The 21591-nt window shown below is 43.0% G+C and overlaps 1 protein-coding gene across 1 annotated transcript in view; it reads right to left on the bottom strand.

The window, feature by feature from the left end:
• The window catches only part of LOC116418419, a 36790-nt gene extending 28914 nt beyond the window's left edge, over nt 1-7876 (bottom strand). Inside the window, exons 1-2 of the mRNA XM_031933841.1 lie at nt 7851-7876; nt 546-569 (exon numbers count right to left, since the gene is read on the bottom strand). Coding sequence (XP_031789701.1) covers nt 546-569; nt 7851-7876 — 50 coding nt within the window. The remainder of the gene's footprint in view (nt 1-545; nt 570-7850) is intronic.
• Nucleotides 7877-21591: the final 13715 nt, after the last annotated feature.

Below are 21591 nucleotides of genomic sequence, written 5' to 3'. Positions count from 1 at the left end.
ATGCTGCAGATAGCCCTGACAGCATTAACTTCACTGAAGCATGACTTTGTGAATGACTCTGCGGTCCAAGAAGAACGTGTGTTCAGAGTGCCAAGCTAAGGAATCCAGGAGCAGCCAACCAGGAGATCCACTCCTTATCTACGAAAGACATCTGAACCTTTGGCGCATCACTTGGAACACAGGGAATACATGGGATCAAGTCCCTTTTGGGAGATTAAATGGAGGTTGGTAGGTGAAGGTTGCTAGGTGGAGGATGCTATGTGAAAATGCTATATAAACTGCATGCTTTTTTACCAATAGTAGTGGTTCTCCGGTCCCGCCCACTGCGACTAAGCCATCCCTGTATGTAAGTTCCCCCAAATAAACCCTGCGTCTCATTTGCTGTTGCTAGGTCATTTCTTTGGCCTCTTGAACATGGTGCCGTCTCTGTTGTAGTCAATAGGGGTCTAGTATGACACTATGTTACTGCAGTGAAGTTCAAACTTTCCCGTGATGGTTCAAGTTTAAGTCTGTTGAAATGAATTGATAATAAAAATAAAAATTACCTGGGCTTGGTGGCGGGCGTCTGTAATCCCAGCTACTCGGGAGGCTGAGGTGGGAGAATTGCTTGATCCCGGGAGACGGAGGTTACAGTGAGAGCGGAGATCGCACTATTGCATTCCAACCTGGGTGACAGAGCAAGACTCCATCTAAAAATAAATAAATAAATACACAGATTAACAGAGGAAAAAAAGGCATACAATTTTTTTTTGTTTGTTATTTTACTTTGCTTCTGTAAGGCATACAATTTTATTAACATGCATAAACACTGGGGGATTGCAGGAGAATGGTTACACAATAACCCAGTGAGGTACAGACGCTTCTGCGCCCTTCTTCATAGGTGGAGGGAGATGCAGAATGCAGGCCATGCGTCTGAGGGGTAGTAAACAATGGTTAGGGAGAACGAATGGACCCCAGAGACAGAGATTAACTTGTAAATGATTCTTTTTGGAATTCAAATGAGCCACAGAGGCAGACACTATATCATGAAAAAGTCAACCAGGTGTGGTTGCATTCCTCAGTCTTCTTTTCTGCCATAGATAATGAGATTTCAGCGAGGGGATGGAAGGCAATCATGTTTTCTTTGGATGGTCCAGTCCTTTTTCTTTTTCCTTTTTTAATATATGTAGAAATGCGGTCTCACTATGTTGCCCAGGTTAGTGTCAAACACCTGACCTCAAGTGATCCTCCCACCTCAGCCTCCCAAAGGGCTGGGATTTCAGGCGTGAGCCACTGCACCTGGCCAAGGGTCCAATCTTAAAGGTGATAAGAGACTATCAGAGCATAACATCTTTCAGTATCTGCTTACTTTCAAGAAGCTCTAATTTAAAATAATCAGCATGCAAGAGTGCCATGTTTGGAGGCAAAGTTTCCCAGGCTCTTCATTACACTCTCATGTGTCCTTATATAGATGATAAGGACATTTTTTAAACATAATCACTATACTTTCATCATACTTAACAAAAATAATAATTTCTTAATGTTTTCTAATACCAATCCATACACAGATTTCCTTGATTTTCTCAAATTGTCTTTTTATTGTTGATTTTTTCAAACTGGGATGCAAAAAAGGGTGTCATGTCGCATTTGTTATCTCTTCTCAGTCTATTTGATCCCAAAAATCCACCCTCCCTTTTTTTCTAATGCCATCTTGGTTGGAGAATAATGCATAATTACTGGAGAAAAACTGGGTCATCTTTCCAGTGGAATGTCCCACCTTTTTGATTTAGCTAGCTGTATTCTTGTCATTTAAGTCATTCTTCGGTCCCTAATATTTCCTGCAAAGTAGTAGCAAATTCTAAAGATGGTACAATCAGGTTCAATTGTTTAGGCAAGAAAGTACAAATGATGCTTCCTGTTGCATTACACCATGAGGCACATAGTGTTTGAGCTGCCGTACTCGTAAGGAGGCTAAAATTGATTCTAGCTTGATCATAGGGTGTAGGTGAAGTCAGCCTGGCCCTTCCATTATAATGTTCCCCACCAATACTCCAGCCAATAGTTTTAGCCCCATTAATGAATGTTGCCTTGTTGCCTAAATCAAGTCTTTCTTTTCTTTGAGAGAGGTCTGACTCTGTTGCCCAGGTTGAAGTGCAATGGCAAAATCTTGGTCCACTGCAACCTCCACCTCTCAGGCTCAAACCATCCTCCTATCTCAGCCTCCCTAGTAAGGACTTCAGGCATGTGCAACCATACCCCACTAATTTTCATATTTTGCGTAGAGACGAGGTTTTGCCATGTTGCTCAGGCTGGTCTTAAACTCCTGACCTCAAGCGATCCTCCCTTCTCGGCCTCCCAAAGTGCTAGGATTACAGGCATGAGCTACTGCATCCAGCCCTAGATCAATTATTTCATTGGAGGTAATTTTTAAAAAATCTATAATTTCTCCTGCATTGATAAGTTGGAATTATACATAGGCAGGAACTACTTTTATCAACTACTTAGTTATCCTAAAATATAGTTGGCATAGGAAGGGTAAAATAAATGCTTTCTCATTATGTATTCATTTTTCAGAATAATAAACTATTACCCTAACCTCCAAAGACAAGCCATCGGGTTGCTTGAGTTTATTATCATTTTTAGGTATCATTGTGAACTCATGATTTTTATGTATTTGATAGGTTTTAATCCATTGTATTACTACTATCCTTTTTGATGCACAAATTGCCCCACTTCAGCCAGTGGGAACCCGTTCAAAGTGGTTCCTCTGCTGTTTTGACATGATCCCAAGTAGTCTTGGAGTGCTTCTTCACTTCCTGGCAAAACACATTCTCCAACCCTCATCATGTGCATATCTTGCCCCAAACCTGGAACCAGCCATTTCACCAAGGGACATGGTATTTAGAGATCTACTTCAGGATTTTTGTTTTTTTAATTAAGCATTGCAAACATAATTGAGACTTCCTGTGCAGACATCTCCCAGATTTTACTGCCCTCCCTTTTTCTTTTTATTTCTTTTATTTTTTGAGATGGAGTCTCAGTCCTTCCCCCAGGCTAGAGTGCAATGGCAGCATCTCAGCTCACTGTAACCTCCGCCTCCCAGGTTCAAGTGATTCTTCTGCCTCAGCCTCCCGAGTAGCTGGGATTACAGGTGCCCGTCACCATGCCTGGCAAATTATTTTGTATTTTTAGTAGAGACGTGGTTTCACCATCTTGGCCAGGCTGGTCTTGAACTCCTGACCTCGTGTTCCACCAGCCTCAGCCTCCCAAAGTGCTGGGATCACAAGCATGAGCTACCATGCCTGGTCGATTTTTAATTCCATCTTGATTATATAGTGAGTCCGGATATGTGTGAGGATGTTCTGGGCTCCTATCCTATTCCACTGACTTATTTTCCAATTCTTGCACCATCCCACTATGTTCTTATTTCTATAGTTTAAATAAGTCTTATGACATCATAGAACAAGTCCCACCATCTTCTTTTTAAAGATGAAATTTAGTCTTCTTGGCCTCTTGCTCTTCCTCAGAGTCTCCCAGAGCATGAAGGACAGAGAAAACAGTATCTAACATCCGAGAACTCTAAAGGATGGGGGACTGGCTGGCAGTTGCTCTGAGGGCAGAGCAAAGAGAGGCACTGGGGAAATTCCACATTCCCAGAGTTTATCTGAGCAAAGTATGAAGATATCTTCCATGGGCCAGTTGTGAGCCATAAGAGACTGTTTGCCTTTGTAAAGTTTCCTCGATTCAGCTAAGAGGACCAGCTTCTAGAAAACTAGAGCTATGCTGAGGCAGGAGGATCGCTTGAGGCCAGGAGTTTGAGATCAGCCTGGGCAACATGGCAAAACCTCATCTCTACCCAAAATACAAAAATTAGTCAGGTATGGTGGCATGTGCCTGAAGTCCCTACTAGGGAGGCTGAGATAGGAGGATGGTTTAAGCCTAGGAGGTGGAGGTTGCAGTAAACCAAGATTGTGCCATTGCACTTCAGCCTGGGCAACAGAGCCGGACCCTATCTCAAAAAAAAAAAAATATATATATATATATATATATATATACTGGAACTAGAACGAGAGTTAAACACTGAGCTGCTAAGGAAAGACTTAAAAAGAATGCATTCTCCTGCAAGAATGAAATGACAGGTGACAGATTCCCAAAAAGGGAGGGGCCAGGTGGTGGATGGAGGAACATGATCTAGAAAAAAGTTCACAAAGTGCTCCATGCTACAAAAAGTTAACTTTAAACTTCTATCCACCTCAGGGAGTTCTAATGTCAGCTCATGTCAGTGCTGTGCAAGTAGGACCTTCCCTGTTGCTCCCTTTCCCTTCCCCCCTTCCCTGTTTCTTTTTTTTCTTTCTTTCTTTCTTTTTTTTAAGACAGAATCTCCCTCTGTCGCCCAAGCTGGAGTGCAGTGGTGTGATTTCAGCTCCCTGAAACCTCCACCTCCTGGTTAAAGCGATTCTCCAGCCTCAGCCTCCCAAGTAGCTGGGACTACAGGCACATGCCACCACGCCCGGCTAATTTTTTGTATTTTTAGTAGAGACAGGGTTTCACCGTGTTAGCCAGGATGGTCTCGATCTCCTGACCTCGTGATCCACCCGCCTTGGCCTCCCAAAGTGCTGGGATTACTGGCGTGACCCTGTTTCAACCTACAGGTGTCAGAGGCCACCTAAAGAGTGCATGGGTAGGAGGAGAAAACACCACTGAGGAAGACAGATGAGACACGTACCACACCCTCCATTCCCACTGCGGGCTCTCCACCCACTGCAGGCTCAGATAGGGGCCAAGATAACTTATGCTTTGTGATGTTGGAAGTTTTTTTTTTTTTTTTTTTTGAGACGGAGTCTTGCTGTGTCGCCCAGGCTGGAGTGCTGTGGCCGGATCTGAGCTCACTGCAAGCTCCGCCTCCCGGGTTCACGCCATTCTCCTGCCTCAGCCTCCTGGATAGCTGGGACTACAGGCGCCGCCACCTCGCCCGGCTAGTTTTTTTGTAGTTTTTAGTAGAGACGGGATTTCACCATGTTAGCCAGATGGTCTCGATCTTCTGACCCCGTGATCCGCCCGTCTCGGCCTCCCAAAGTGCTGGGATTAGAGGCTTGAGCCACCGCGCCCGGCCGATGTTGGAAGTTTTGACTACTACCTGGGACATACATCTTTTTTTTTTTTTTTTTTTTTTTGAGATGGAGTCTTGCTCTGTTGCCCAGGATAGAGTGCAATGGTGCCATCTCAGCTCACTGCAAGCTCCGCCTCCCATGTTCAAGCGATTCTCCTGTCTCAGCCTCCCAAGTAGCTGGGATTACAGGTGTGCACCACCACGCCCAGCTAATTTTTGTCTTTTTAGTAGAGACGGGGTTTCACCATGTTGGCCAGGCTGGTCTCAGACTCCTGACCTCAAGTAATTCACCCACCTCAGCCTCCCAAAGTGCTGGGATTACAGACGTGAGCCACCGTGCCTGGCCTAGATATCTTAATCCATGAACTGAGGCTGGTTTTCATGGTTAAGGGACTTTTTATTTGGAGTGGCCAGAAAAATCAGTGACACCTGGCAGAGATTTCATTCAGAGACAAGAAAGAACTCGCCCCACATTCAGTTTACAAGTACGGCAGGCATGGTGGTTCACGCCTGTAATTGTACTAAAAATACAAAAATTAGTCGTGGCCTGTAGTCCCAGCAACTCGGGAGGCTGAGGCATGAGAATTGCTTGAACCTGGGAAGCAGAAGTTGTAGCAAGCCGAGATGGCGCCACTGCACTCCAGGCTGAGCGACAGAGCAAGACTCTATCTGAAAACAAAAAACAAAAAAAACCCAAGTGCAATCACAGGAGAAAAATAATACTATCTCATGATTATACCCCATAAATCCTATTTATTTATGTAAAGTACTGGCTACCCACTAAGGGAGGAGACCACCCCTCATATTGTCTTATGCCCAATTTCTGCCTCCAAAGAAAGAGGAAGTAAAAACTAAAAGGCAGAAATGAAATCCACAGGCAGACAGCCCAGTGCCACACCCTGGGCCCTGTAGTTAAAGATCAACCCCTGACCTAATCGGTTGTGCTATCTATAGAGTACAGACATTGTATGGAAAAGCACTGTGAAAATCCCTGTCCTGTTCTGTTCCATTCTAATTACCGGTGCATGCAGCCCCCAGTCACGTACCTCCTGCTTGCTCAATCGATCACGACCCTCTCACCTGCACCCCCTTAGAGTTGTGAGCCCTTAAGAGGGACAGGAATTGCTCACTCGGGGAGCTCGGTTTTTGAGATGTGAGTGTTGCCGATGCTTCCAGCCGAATAAAGCCCGTCCCTCTTTAACTCCGTGTCTGAGGGGTTTTGTCTGCTGCTCATCCCGCTACACCACTATTTTTAATACACTACTTAACTAAATTTGCTAATATTTTATTTAGGATTTTTGCATCTACATTCAAAATGTAGATGTGATTAATAGATTATTTTCTCGTTCTTGTCAGCTTTAGAATCAGTTACACTAATTTCGTTAAAAGATCTGGGTAGGTTTTCCCCTTTTCTATGCTCTGAAACAGTTTATATAATATAAGGACTGTATGTTTGCTGATGATTTTGTGAAACGTGTCTCTGAAACCATACTTGTCTCTATGACTGGCAACTTCAGGGGACAGGAGAGTGGATAAATAATCTGTAATTTCATTTCAATACAGATAAATTATCAATTGCCTGGAAGCTAGCAAATGAGTAGGAGCACCATTATCCCCTGTATTGTGGGATTCTCTTCTCTTAGGACACCTCAGGCACCATATATGGCCCTGGGCTCATGGTTGAGTAAGAACACTAGGGTTGGCCGGGGCGGTGACTCACACCAGTAATCCCAGCATTTTGGGAGGCCGAGGCGAGTGGATCATGAAGTCAGGAGAGCGAGACCATCCTGGCTAAAACAATTAGCCGCGCATGGTGGTGCGCACCTGTAGTCCCAGCTACTCGGGAGGCTGAGACAAGAGAATTGCTTGAACCCAGGAGGCGGAGGTTGCAGTGAGCCAAGATTGCACCACTGCACTCCAGCCTGAGTGAGAAAGCAAGACTCCATCTCAGAAAAAAAGAATACTAGTGTTAGTTTGGATATTAAAATTTTTGTAAAAGTAAAAGCTGAATTTTTCTTTCTTTTAGGGCAAAAATTAAATAGAAATTGACAAAAAAGAAACATTGCCTCCCATACACTGGTTGGACCTCTTATGCACCCCATCTTTGCAGAGCACTGCTCTAGAGAGTGGAGTGAACATGATGGGCAGCTGTAGCAATGCCAGCAATCCTCTCAGGTCTTCTGTGGGGAAAGGAAGAGCAGAGAAAGGGGGATAGGTTTGTGCAATGGCCGTGTCAGGTATTTTTTAACCTGTGGGAGGCAGCATATTATGCATTTTCAACCTTGTCTAATTATAAGGATTACTGAGCACACCTGTTAAAAGAGATGCCCAGACTTCTGTCCAGACTTTCTGAATCAGAATCTCCCAGGAGGAGTGCCTGAGACCCTGCGTTTTTCACAAACACCCCCGAGAGAGTCTTGTGAATAGGCAAGTTTGGGAAATACACAAAAGGAGAATAAACACGGGCTTTGCAGTCAGACCAGGGTTAAATAACGACTCAGTCTTTAGCAGTTGTGTGGCTTCACCCATGCCATTTAATCTCCTTATGCCTCCTTCCCTTATTTAGAAAAGGGAGCCCATCATAGGGCAGGGCAGGTGCAAGGATTAAATGAAAGGATGTACCACACTGGGCACAGGGCCCGGCACTCATTAGATGGTGCGCTTTGTTCTGGACAGGGCTCTGGGAGCAGACGTTAACTTACATTACCAACCTACAACACATTTGACCTTCAGTCCTGAAGCTGAGATGAAGGGACAGTACCTTTGTTTTTCTTGCTTGTTCGGCATCTGTTCCCCATTTTTCTGGTAACAGCCCATGGATTTTCCCGGAGAACCACCACCACCTCTCTTTTCAGTTTTCGTGGTTTGGGTGGATGGATTTAACCCCTTCCACGTCTAGGGGCAAGAGTGACTTAGGTCTGGCCAATTTTCAGGCTACGTTCCCCGTGGGCAATGTGATTGGTTCAGAATGAGAACCATGACCCAAACTAGTCCAGTGAGACTCAGTCTTGGGACCTCCACTAGAGCTCAGAGCCTGCTGCTGACCTGCCGACCACAATCTTGCCACAAGATGGGCAAGAAAGAGAATAAAGCTCCCCTGACCTGAGGTTTATGCAGCAACAGAAGAACAAACATGTGGCAAGGATGGGACCAAGTCTTGAAGATATTTTCAAGCCCTGAATCTAGATAGACTGAAGCAGTACTATCCCGGGTCTTTTCACTTACATGAGTGAATAAAAATTTTCGCCTAAGACAATTTGCTTTAGATTTTTCTGTTACTTGCATTGAATCGGGTCTTGACAATGATTTTTAAGGCATTTCTTCTATTTTAGTCTCCAGCTTACTGTGGGGTCATGGGAGGAGCCCTTTTCTTGTATGATACACTTCCTGACTTTACTAGAAGCAGCAATCCCATAGCTAGCATTTAGACTTGATGGGTACTGGAAATCGCTGAAGCATTGTCAGTCTCTGGGAATGAGAAAACCCAAATCTTTTCCATCTAAATGGATTCTTTTTTTTTCTCAGAGTGGGAAGGAGCTGATATTTAGGTAGGACTCTGTTTTTGCTCTCCAAACTCCGAGAAAGGTTGCCATGAAAGGGCAACACAACAATTAAAAGCTGTTGGGTATGAGAATGACAAGTTTGGCTGGCATGCAATACAGTGCAGCTGAGATGAGTATCCTCGATTAATGGGCAAACATGACACAATTGTCTCTTTCAAGCCCAGAGTGCTAATATATAATACACAATCAGAGGGCATTGTACATTGGAATAGAACTCATTAGCCAGTGCCAGTTCTTTGCCCCCAAGAAATAAAGTAGTACGTTGTCTATAAAAGCCATAATTTGAGTCTTTTCAATTTGCAGCTATAGACCAGGTGAGGGATTTCAATTTGGGAAGAATCCAAATGGAACCAGGAATGGGAATTCCTGTTGGAATTCATCAAGGCAAAACCAGTGGTTGGTAGAATGAGGAACTGGTCGGGGGTGGGGGAGAAGCGAATAGGATGGGAGAGTGGAAGGAGTTTGACCTCCATGCCTCCCACCAGGAGTCCCAGTCAAAGAACTTAGGCGAATCTGGCCGAGGCAGTATCTGGCCTTTGTGAGGGACATCCTCGAATGGACATGTCCCTGTGTGACTGCCCAGTGAATACCAAATGCGTTGGGTCATTTTATTCAAACCTGGAGGACTTGGCTGCCCAAGCACATGCTCTGTGGATGAACTCACTTTTGCTTTAGTCCATATGGCTGCTGAAGTCTGAGCAGCTCAGACAGCAAGGGACAGGAGAAAGGAGAACACAGGGCGGGTGATCAGAGAAATCCAAGGAAAGGATTGAATTACTGTCAGATGAGAGGGTGTGGGAGCTTCTGGGACAGATTGATGGGACAGTCTAACTGGCTGGCAGGGAGCTGTGAACGGTCACAGTCAACTGTGGTGAGCCAGCTGCCTTGTGTATGGCATGCATGCAGAGTGCAGGCTAACTAGGCAGGAGGAAATCTTCACATTTACCAAAAACACCCAGCAGTACACCAGCCCACCCAACCGGAAAACAAAGCATGCCCTTTAGACTCCAATTCCCCCAAACCAAAGAAATATTTACAATGTTATCCAGTTTCTTGTTTCATAGGGCATTTCTCTATCAATCTTTCACAAACACTTATTAAGAGCCCTCTCAACGCCAGGCACTGTGTTGGGTACTGGAGACATGGAGGAAATATGTACAGTACTTCCCTCTAAGGAGCTCACCATCTAGTAAGCAATTACAAAAAAGGAAAAAATACAGTAAGAACGGGAATGAAAGAGAGTACAAGAGTAGACAAAACAGACAAAAATTCACGCAAGTTACTTTCTAGTGGTGGCCAGGGAAAGGCTTTCTGAGAAGATGGTATATGAGCGCAGACATGAAAGATGTAAGCAAATGTGCTTTGTCAATTTCTGGGATTTATGCTTGTAGGTTTCATCATTGTTTCTGCTGCCCTCAAGGAGATTGCAAAACATGACACATGCACACACAAGTGCACCCACACAGACACATATTTACTTTTATTTACGAATATCATACCTCTGCCAAGCTGTCTAAAAGTTGTGTTCTACTGATGACATTCCTGGTAATGATAATAGGTTTGAAGGGAGCAAACTATCTATGATCTCCTGCTCTGACCTCCAGTGATCAAGGACATGCCGACATCTGCTAAGCCTCTGGCTCAGATTGATGGGTAAATCTCTGGTCATGGGAGCTTTATTCTCATTCCAAATGAAGCTAAATGGTCCATAAAATTAAAGTCCTGACCTTTTCATATCATATTCTACCAACCAGATGGAACAACATGCTCAAAAAAAGAAAGACAATCAAGATGTAAAAATATACACACAAAACATACACAGAAAAGACAAACATTAAATTATTACTAGATCTGAATGGCCATGGGGGATATTGTTACCATGGTGAGGTCATGGATAAGAGACTGGATGGGATGGGAGGAAACTATTGGATGGGCATAATGGAATCCGTGGCATTCAAAGGGTGGTTTCTGTGATTAAAGACACAAACTCTTGAGCTGTATGTAGATCACAACTTGCATAATCTGGTGCCTATCTTCTGGGCACAGTTCCTGGAACAGCACCTGCTACATGGTAGATGCTCAATAACTGTGTATTGAGTGACTAGTGAACTGAACAATCAAATGGTCGCTAATGAAGTTTTTTTATTTCAATTAATTTTATAAAAAGATAATATGTTGACACAGCTCAACATTTGAGTCCAAAATGATGTTGCCAAGTCTTGATCTTATCTCATTACCTACCCATCCAGTTCCTACATCGTACACATCAGACTCCTCCCTTAACCATTTTCATTAGTAGTTTCTTGTTTATCCTTCCAGATTTTGTTTATGCAAATCAAATACAAACATATTTTTATTTTGTTATGCAAAAGATAACACAACACTTTGATATCAACCTTGCTTTTTCACTTAATAATGTCACTTAGAAATTTTTCCACCCTCAACTTGGAGAGTGCCTTCCATTATTTTATTTTATTTTATTTTATTTTATTTTATTTATTTATTTATTTATTTTGAGATGGAGTTTCGCTCTTGTTGCCCAGGCTGGAATGCAACGGAGCGATCTCAGCTCACTGCAACATCCGCCTCCGAGGTACAAGCTATTTTCCTGCCTCAGCCTCCTGAGTAGCTGGGCTTACAGGCATGCGCCACCATGCCCAGATAATTTTGTATTTTTAGTAGAGCTGGGGTTTCTCCATGTGGGTCAGGCTGGTCTTGAACTCCTGACCTCAAGTGATCCGCCCACCTTGGCCTCCCAAAGTGCTGGGATTACAGGCGTAAGCCACCACGCCCTGTCTTCCATTATTTTTACAGTTCTCATTATTTCCATTTGCATGGGCATTCCAAAATTTATTAAACCAGCCAATATGGATGGACATCTCTGCTGTTTTCCAATTCTATCAAAAAAACAAAGGTCTAGGCCAGGCACAGTAGCTCACGCCTGTAATCCCAAAAATTTGGGAGTCTGAGGTGGGCGAATCATTTGAGGTCAGGAGTTCAAGACCAGCCTGACCAACACGGTGAAACACCGTCTCTACTAAAAATACAAAAATTAGCTGGGCGTGGTGGCAGGCGCCTCTAATCCCAGCTACTAGGGAGGCTAAGGCAGGAGAATCGCTTGAATCCAGGAGGCAGAGGTTGCAGTGAAGCCAAGAGCATGCCACTGCACTCCAGCCTGGGCAACAGAGTAAGACTACGTCTCAAAAAGAAAAAAGAAAAGAAAAAAAATAGTATAAGTTCTCAAAAACAGAATTGCTGGGTCAGAGTCCACGGACTGGTAACTCCCCAACTCCCACCATACACAAGGATACGATCCAAATGGAAAAAAGATCTAAATGTAAAAATGAAACCATGAAAGTATTAGAAGAAAACAGGGGAGGATTCTTATAATCTTGGAATGGGGAAGGTCTTCCTAATCATTATTCAAAATTCTGAAAGGCTAGGTGTGGTGGCTCATGCCTGTAATCCCAACACTTTGGGAGGCCAAGGTGGGAGGACTACTTGAGGCTGGCAGATCGAGACCAGCCTGGGCAATAGAGCAAGACTACATCTCTATTAAAGAAAAAGGGTTCTAACTGTCTTCAGTAGATAGTGTTGTTCCCACACTACAGATGAAGGAACAGAGGCTGGGAAAGGGTTAAATCAATCATGGTGATATGTATTTCCCACTCTTAGCTCTTATTGCTCTTATTTTCTGGTACCCATTCTTCTAGCATTGGCACCTCCCCACTTGGTACACTGTTTCCCAAAGAGGATTTTCTGATAATGAGTAGGAAGAAAGACCATATAAACATATGGAGGCTGCTTATTATCCTCTAAATAGCCAAGATCCTAAATTAGATCTGTTCTACTCCTGCTCATCAGCCTTTCTTTTTCTGTAGCAAGGTGAGAATCCCCCTGGCCTAACGTCTCAATATGGCAAGGTCTTGGTTTTATCTCTGGTGTCTTTGGCCAGAAAGGTGTAAAAGGTCCTTACCCAATGATGTCACAGCTCAAATCAGCCCCAGATCTTCTTTCCATATTGGGAGGGAAATGTTGGTTTTCTAAAGTTCTTTTTTGATTTATAATTTCCTCATCTTGACCTTTTGGATTAGATTGTACCTGGAAAACAGAAAAAATATTCTGAGTTGGGACCAGGTCCTCTAAAAAGTCTCTTTCCTATGAAACAGCTAACACATGGAGTTTCATAATTAGAACTTTTTGTTCTTTTTTCTTGAAATGTAAGCTTCTGTTAAAATGCAAGTAGCCCCTGGGAAGGTTTATACTCAAGTTTTATTGACTATGTCCACCTTAGTGTGAATTCATTTAGCAGATTATTTATTTGGAGCATATTTCCTCAGAGGAAGTAGGAGGCAAAGGAGGATAAGTAGTAGAAGAAGAAAACTAAGAAGAGAAGCAGGGGATACTACTGATGGGGAAAAGAGTACAGTAATGGAGAAATGGAGACCATTACCAGAGGTTTACCTCCCCTAGTCACTTCTGAGATACGACTGGGAAGCACAGGCAGGGTGAAACAAGCTGATACGAAAGGTGCCATAAGGAATGAAGTAAATTAGACAGGTTCTCTGAACCCTGAGGGGAGGCTCTAGTTTAACACCAGAACCAGTCATCTCATTCTTTTCACATATTCTTCTACTTGGTCACTTTGGGCACTGCTCAGGACCCTTCATAAGCTAGAATTAATTTGCAACCAGAAATCAGACCCAACCATTCATAGCATGTAATTGCAGCTGTCCCCTACTGTCAGCAAGCACAAGCTCCCCGAGCAATTTACTACCTGGACAAAACTGCATTTTATAAGCTTCTCTGTTCTCAACTGTCATTCAATATCCTCCTAGATTCCTCGTCTACAAAATCCTAATTCTCCAAGTTAGGATTCCAAGTTTCTTTACAGTGGCCAAGAGTGTCTCTGTTCCCACCATTATATTGTTATTGCACACACCTTCATTTAGGTTACATGCCGAGTCCTCTGCTGCCCTTTGGTGAAAGTCCAAGTAAAGGCAAAACTATGTTGAAAAGGATATCAGCAAAATGGCAGGCTAGGAAGGGTGAAGCTTTTATTTCCCCACAGACACATATGAGGGGAAAACAAGCAAACTGTTTGAACCAACTTTATCAGAACTCTGGAAAACAAAGTTGACAACCACTAAGCAAATGTCCAATCAAGAAAAAGCCATCTTCAAAATGGTAGGAGAGTTTTGTGACATTATTTATTACTCACTCTTACCTCACCCTTCTCCATTATGTGGTTTTGGTCTTGAACTGGCAACAGCCTAGTTCTCAGTACCCTTTCTGGAACCAGAAGGAGCATAGCAGACCTTGTTCACAAATTATTATGTATGTCTGTTCTGGCAGATACTTGAAAAACTGAAACAAAGAGATAGTCTCTGTTTTGCCTAACTCAGAACTCTGGTGAAAAAAGTGGTAGGCACTACTCATAAAACCAGCAAGGCGACTGCAGATCCACAGACTCCTGGGACAAAAAAATTACAGATGAAGATATATAACAGACCATCTAAACCCCAGAGGAGAAGTTGCAGTACGACTAAGTAATTCAGATGCTCAAAAGCAGCCATATATATGAGAGAATTTAGGAAGCCATGTGCATGTCCATGCAAGATGCATGCTCAGAAAAGACCTGAGAAGACCTTAAGCTTCCACCTTGAGCTGATCCCTAGGCACAAAACAAGCTCAGCTAAGTGTTAAAAGAATAAGAATGCCCTAGGACCAGCCGGGCATGGTGGCTCACGCCTGTAATCCCAGCACTTTGGGAGGCCAAGGTGGGCAGATCACAAGGTCAGGAGATCAAGAACATCCTGGCTAACATGGTGAAACCCTGTCTCTACTAAAAATACAAAAAATTAGTCGGGCATGGTAGCATGTGCCTGTGGTCCCAGCTACTTGGGAGGCTGAGGCAGAAGAATTGCTTGAACCTGGGAGGCAGAAGTTGCAGTGAACCAAGGTCGCACCACTGCACTCCAGCCTGGGCAACAGAGTGAGACTCTGTCTCAAATTAAAAAAAAAAAAAAAAAAAAAAAAAGAATGCCCTTGGATAAGGCCAATCTACAAACACTGACAAAACTGCTGGCATTTAAACAACATCGTTGTTTAATCTTTGTTAAAGCATTAACTGAACATGAGCTAATGGAACAGAGATTTCAGTGATCCAACACAATAGCCTCTGCAAAAATAGTTAAGAAAACTCTCAAAACTAACAGACTATTACAGCTTTCAACAACCAAAAAACAAAAAGAAAAAGAAAACAGCAAACCCTGAACAAAGGGAAGAACGTCCTTTCCAGTCACCATATTATAATGATTGGGCATTTGCCCAATTTAAAAAATCACAAAGTATACAAAGAAACAGGAAAATACGACTCATTCAAAACAACAAAATAAATTGACAGGAGCCATTCCTGAGGAAGCCCAGGCTTCAGATTTAGAAAAAACTCTATATGATTTAAAAAAAAAAAAACCTAAAGGAAAAAGAAGTAAAGGAAATCAGGAAAAGAATGCTTTGGTTTGAATATTTGTGTCTACCCAAAATTCATATGTTGAAATCCTAACCTCCAAGATCTTAGGAAGGGAGGCCTTTGGGAGGTAATTCAGTAATTATGACAAATTTCCTCATAAAAGTGGACTCTTGGCCAGGCGCGGTGGCTGATGCCTGTAACCCCTGCACTGTGGGAGGCCGAGGTGGGCAGATCACCTAACGTCAGGAATTTGAGACTAGCCTAACCAACATGGAGAAACCCCATCTCTACTAAAAATACAAAATTAGCTGGGCATGGTGGTACATGCCTATAATCCTAGCTACTTGGGAGGCTGAGGCAGGAGAATTGTTTGAACCTGGGAGGCAGAGGTTGTAGTGAGCCAAGATTGCACCATTGCACTCCAGCCTGGGCAACAAGAGCGAAACTCCATCTAAAAAAAAAAAAAAAAAAAAAAGACCTCTTAGCCATGCTGTCCTATGAACACACAGTAAAAAGATGGCTGTGAATGAACCAGGAAATAGGTCCTCATCAGGCAGCAAATCTCCTGCCTCCTTGATCTTGAACTTTCCAGAACTATGAAAAATAAATTTCTGTTGTTGTTGTTTATAAGCTACGCAGTTCATGGTATTTTGTTAAACTAGCCCAAACAGACTAAGACAAATGACATATAAACAAAATGAGAATATCAACAAAAATAAGAAATTATAAAAAGAAACCAAATGGTAAGAAATTATAAAAAGAAACCAAACAGAAATTCTGGACAGGGACAGTGACTCATGGCTGTAATCCCGGCAATTTGGAAGGCCAGGGCGGGCAGATCACTTGAGGTCAGGAGTTCAAGACCAGCCTGGCCAACACGGTGAAATCCCATCTCTACTGAAAATTAAAAAATTAGCTGGGCATGGTGGTACACACCTGTAGTCCCAGCTACTTGGGAGGCTGAGGCAGGAGAATTGCTTGAACCCAGGAGGCAGAGGTTGCAGTGAGCCAAGATTGTGCCACTGCACTCCAGCCTGGGTAACAGAGCAAGACTCCATCTCAAAAAACAAAAAAAGAAAGAAATTCTGTAGTTGAAAACTATGATAATTGAAATAAATATTCACCAGAGATTCAACAGCTAATCTGAACAAGCAGAAGAAAGAATTAGCAAACTTGAGACAAGGACAATTAGAATTATAAAGTCTGAAGAACAGAAAGAAAAAAGAATGAAGGAAAATGAATAGAGTCTGAGGGAACTATGTGTTACCATTAAGCAGCCTAATATATGTATTATGGAGATCTCAGAAAGAGAAGAGAGAGAAAAAGGGGAAGAAAGGTATTAAAGGAACCTTGGCAAAAACACTTCAAATTTCATAAAAGACACACATCAACAACTCCAAAAAGCCAAATAAACTTCAAGTATGATAAGCTCAAAAAGATCCACACCAAGACACATTATAATCAATCCATCAAAGAAAGACTCTTGAAAACAGCAAGAGAGATGCAACTCAGTCAGGAATCTTCAATGAAAACACCACAATTGTAAGATTTTTACTAGCACAAAAAGAAAAAAAGAGAATATCACTGAATTTTTCATCAGAAACGCTGGAGATAGGAAGGATGTGGGATGACATTTAAAATGGTGAAAGACAACTATCAACCAAGAATTATATATCTGGCAAAACTTTCCTTCAAAATGAGGAAGAAGTTAAGACATTTCCAGATAAACAAAAGCCAACAGAATTTATTACCTAAAGGACACCAGTGATATTGGATTAGGGACCACCCTACTTTATTATTACCTCGTCTTAACTAATTGTATCTGCAATGGCTTTATTTCCAAATAAGGTCACATTCTGAGGTACTGAGAGTTAGGACTTCAACATATGAATTTTGAAGGGACATAAATCAACTCACAGCATTGTTTAATGATACAGCTTAATAATAATTTTTAAATGTATTTTTCTTTTAAATCCTTTAGGAGAACTCTTTATTTCTTCATAAAGCTTTGAGTTACGTCTAACATTCTTTAATTTTGACCCAAAAGGACTTCCCTTTTCATTTCTTGTGGGGCAGGTCTAAATGGTAATAAATTCAGGAGATCGAGACCATCCTGGCTAACATGGTGAAACCCCGTCTCTACTAAAAATACAAAAAATTAGCTGGGCGTGGTGGTGGGTGCCTGTAGTCCCAGCTTCTCAGGAGGCTGAGGCAGGAGAATGGTGTGAACCCGGGAGGCGGAGCTTGCAGTGAACCAAGATTGCACCACTACACTCCAGCCTGGGTGACAGAGCAAGACTCCATCTCAAAAAAAAAAAAAAAAAAAGAATAGCTATTATTTAAAACAAAAGGGAAATAACAAGTGTTGGCAAGACAGTGGAGAAATTGGAACCCTTGTGCATTGACTGGTAGAAATGTAAAACAGTGCAGCCAGTATGGAAAACAGTATGGTGGTTCCTCAAAAAGGGAACCTTAGCGTTATCACGTGACTCAGCAATTTCGTTTCTGGGTATATACACAAAAGAACTAAATGCAGAAACTCAAACAGGTAACTTGTACATCAGTGTTCATAGCAGCATTCTTTGCAATAACCAAGAGGTAGAAAAAAAAACCTGTGTCCATCAACAAATGAATAGATAAATAGAATGTAATATATACATACAATGGAATATTACTCATCCTTAAACTGGAATGAAATTCTGGTATATGCTACAACCTGGATGAACCATGAAAATACTATGCTAAGTGAAGTAAACCAGACCCAAAAAAAACCACATAACCAGACCCAATCCAAATATTGTATGATTACCCGTGTATATTACTAAGAATAGGCAAATTCATAGAAACGGAAAATAGAATAGAGATTACTAGGAGCTGAAGTAAGGGTGCACTGGAGAGTCATCGTTTAACATATATGAGTTTCTGTTTGGGATTGTGAAGTTCTGGAAAGGATTAGTGGTAATGGTTGGACAATGATTTGAATGTATTTGGTGCCACTAAACTTACACTTAAAAATGGTTAATGAGGTAAATTTTATGTTATGCATATTTTTCCAAAAAATGTTTAAATTATGTTGAAGACAAAATGTGTTCTTTTCTTTTTCTTTTTTTGCAGGAAGGGGATTCAGGGTGTTAAACACTTTTTTTTTTTTTTTTTTTTTTTTTTTTGAGAGGGAGTCTCACTCTGTCGCCCAGGCTGGAGTGTAGTGGCCGGATCTCAGCTCACTGCAAGCTCCGCCTCCCGGGTTCACGCCATTCTCCTGCCTCAGCCTCCCGAGTAAGCTGGGACTACAGGCGCCTGCCACCTCGCCCGGCTAGTTTTTTTGTATTTTTTAGTAGAGACGGGGTTTCACCATGTTAGCCAGGATGGTCTTGATCTCCTGACCTCGTGATCCGCCCGTCTCGGCCTCCCAAAGTGCTGGGATTACAGGCTTGAGCCACCGCGCCCGGCCTGTTAAACATTTTTTTAAGAGATGGGGTCTCACTCTGTTGCCAAGACTGGCCTCTAACTCCTAGGCTCAAGGGATCCTCCCACTTCAGCCTACCAAGTAGCTGAGACTAAAGGCACGCACCACCTTGTCAGGCTTAAAATATGTTTTCTTAACCCTCTCAGACTATCCACTAAGTGTCATTTAACTTTTTTTTCTTAACCAAATTTTATTGAACACTAACCAAATGTCAGCTCTCTGGTGGGTCCCCAGCTTTCAAAGATACATAAAGGATTCTTCATAAAGGACATTATAATCTACTTAGAAAGGCACGGAGGTAAATTAGCAGACAATACCATATGGATGAGTACCATGATATAGGTAAGGATAGGGACCTTGGGAAGCACATTGCTGGGAACATTTAGCTTAGGTGAGAAATGTCTGGGAACACTTTTGAAAGAATGTAAGTGACTGAGCTGAGTCTCAAAGAACGTGTATTAGTTGGCCAGGTGAAATGGGGAAAGGGCTTCTCAAACAAGAGGAGTAACTTGTAATAAGATAAAAAGAATATGAGGAGATTGAAAAAAACATGGAAACTTATGAAGTCAGTAGAAATGGGGTGGGAAGAAGATGAATATTGGAGATCTGGATGAGGCTCAGAAAATTAATACTTTATATGATATGGGAGTGTACACTTTATCCTACAGGCAATGAGTAGCCATTCTGTAAGAGTTCAGAAAGAGGAGTCGGCTGTATCTTTGAAAGCGACTTCCTGGCTACATTGTGGAAAAGGGACAGAGGAGAGGTTCAACTCTTCATTTAAAGTGAGGCCTGATGAAGGACCTGAAGCAAGATGGTGGCAACAGTCACAGAGGCCAGTGGACAAGAGTCAAGAAACGTTCACGATGAAGACACAGAAGGCCAGGCATCGCGACACATGCCTGTAATCCCAGCTACTCAGGAGGCTGAGGCAGGAGGATCACTTGAACCTAGAAGGTCGAGGCTGCAGTGAGCTGTGATCACACCACTGCACTTCAGCCTGGACAACAGAGTACCCAGTCAGTACAACAACAATAACAAAAGTTTAATTAGCCAGGCATGGTGGCCTGTGGTCTTTTTTTTGAGATGGAGTCTTGCTTTGTCACCAGGCTGGAGAGCAGTGGCACGATCTTGGCTCATTGCAACCTCTGCCTCTCAGGTTCAAGCAATTCTCCTGCCTCAGCTTCCCGAGTAACTGGGAATACAGGTGCCCGCCACCATGCCCGGCTAATTTTTGTATTTTTAGTAGAGATGGGGTTTCACCATGTTGGCCAGGATGGTGTGGTCTTAACTACTCAGAAGGCTGAGGTGGGAGGATCGCTTGAGCCTAAGAGGTCTAGGCTGCAGTGAGCTATGATCATACCACTGCACTCCAGCCTGGACAATGGAGTTGGTCCCTGTCTCTAAAGAAAAAAGAAAATGACTCCAAAGGCCAGTGGTCAGCTGGATGTGGGTGACAGGAAGACTCTCACTCAGGTTTCTAGCTTGGGAAACTTGGCGAGTGGTGGTATAATTCATAAAATGTAGAAACCTAGAAGAAGAAATAGTTTTGATACAAGGGAGATAATACGTTCTGGGGTTTTTTGTTTGTTTTGTTGTTTATTTCTGTTTTGTGTTGTTTTGTTTTTGAGATGGAGTCTTGCTTTTTCACCCAGGCTGGAGTGCAGTGGCACAGTCTCAGCTAACTGAAGCCTCCACCTCTGGGGCTCAAGCGATTCTCCTGCCTCAGCCTCCCGAGAAGCTGGGATTACAGGCACGTGCCACCACGCCTGGCTAATTTCTGTATTTTGAGTAGAGATGGAGTTTCGCCACGTTGGCCAGGCTGGTCTCAAACTCCTGACCTCAAGTGATCTGCCTGCCTCAGCCTCCCAAAGTGCTGGGATTACAGGTGTGATGCACCATGCCTGGCCTTTAGGTTCTGTTTGGAAATGTTGTATTAGAGGTGACTGTAGGGCAGGAACAGATGGCTATTTAGGTGTCGAGTTAGGAAAAAAGCCTGACATACAGATATAGATTGGAGGGTGCACTGGACAGAAAGGAGGATCTGCCTTAAGTGAAAGGAATTAATGTCTAAATGTAGAATCCCATTATTAGAAGTATTAAAAAATCAGGAAACAACAGGTGTTGGAGAGGATGTGGAGAAATAGGAACACTTTTACACTGTTGGTGGGATTGTAAACTAGTTCAACCATTATGGAAAACAGTATGGCAATTCCTCAAGGATCTAGAAGTAGATGTACCATATGACCCAGCCATCCCACTACTGGGTATATACCCAAAGGATTATAAATTATGCTACTACAAAGACACATGCACACGTATGTTTATTGCGGCACTATTCACAATAGCAAAGACTTGGAATCAACCCAAATGTCCATCAGTGACAGACTGGATTAAGAAAATGTGGCACAGGCCGGGCGCGGTGGCTCAAGCCTGTAATCCCAGCACTATGGGAGGCCGAGACGGGCGGATCACGAGGTCAGGAGATCGAGACCATCCTGGCTAACACGGTGAAACCCCGTCTCTACTAAAAAGATACAAAAAACTAGCCGGGCGAGCTGGCGGGCGCCTGTAGTCCCAGCTACTCAGGAGGCTGAGGCAGGAGAATGGCGTGAACCCGGGAAGGCAGAGCTTGCAGTGAGCTGAGATCCGGCCACTGCACTCCAGCCTGGGTGACAGAGCGAGACTCCGTCTCAAAAAAAAAAAAAAAAAAAAGAAAATGTGGCACATATACACCATGGAATTCTATGCAGCCATAAAAAAGGATGAGTTCATGTCCTTTGTAGGGACATGGATGCAGCTGGAAACCATCATTCTTAGCAAACTATCACAAGAAGAGAAAACCAAACACCGCATGTTCTCACTCATAGGTGGGAACTGAACAATGAGCTCACTTGGACTCGGGAAGGGGAACATCACACAATGGGGCCTATCATGGGGAAGGGGGAGGGGGGAGGGATTGCATTGGGGAGTTATACCTGATATAAATGATGAATTGATG

Source organism: Piliocolobus tephrosceles, chromosome 13, assembly GCF_002776525.5.
Source record: "Piliocolobus tephrosceles isolate RC106 chromosome 13, ASM277652v3, whole genome shotgun sequence".
Lineage (NCBI taxonomy): Eukaryota > Metazoa > Chordata > Mammalia > Primates > Cercopithecidae > Piliocolobus > Piliocolobus tephrosceles.
This window is presented reverse-complemented; position numbering and strand designations above follow the sequence as displayed.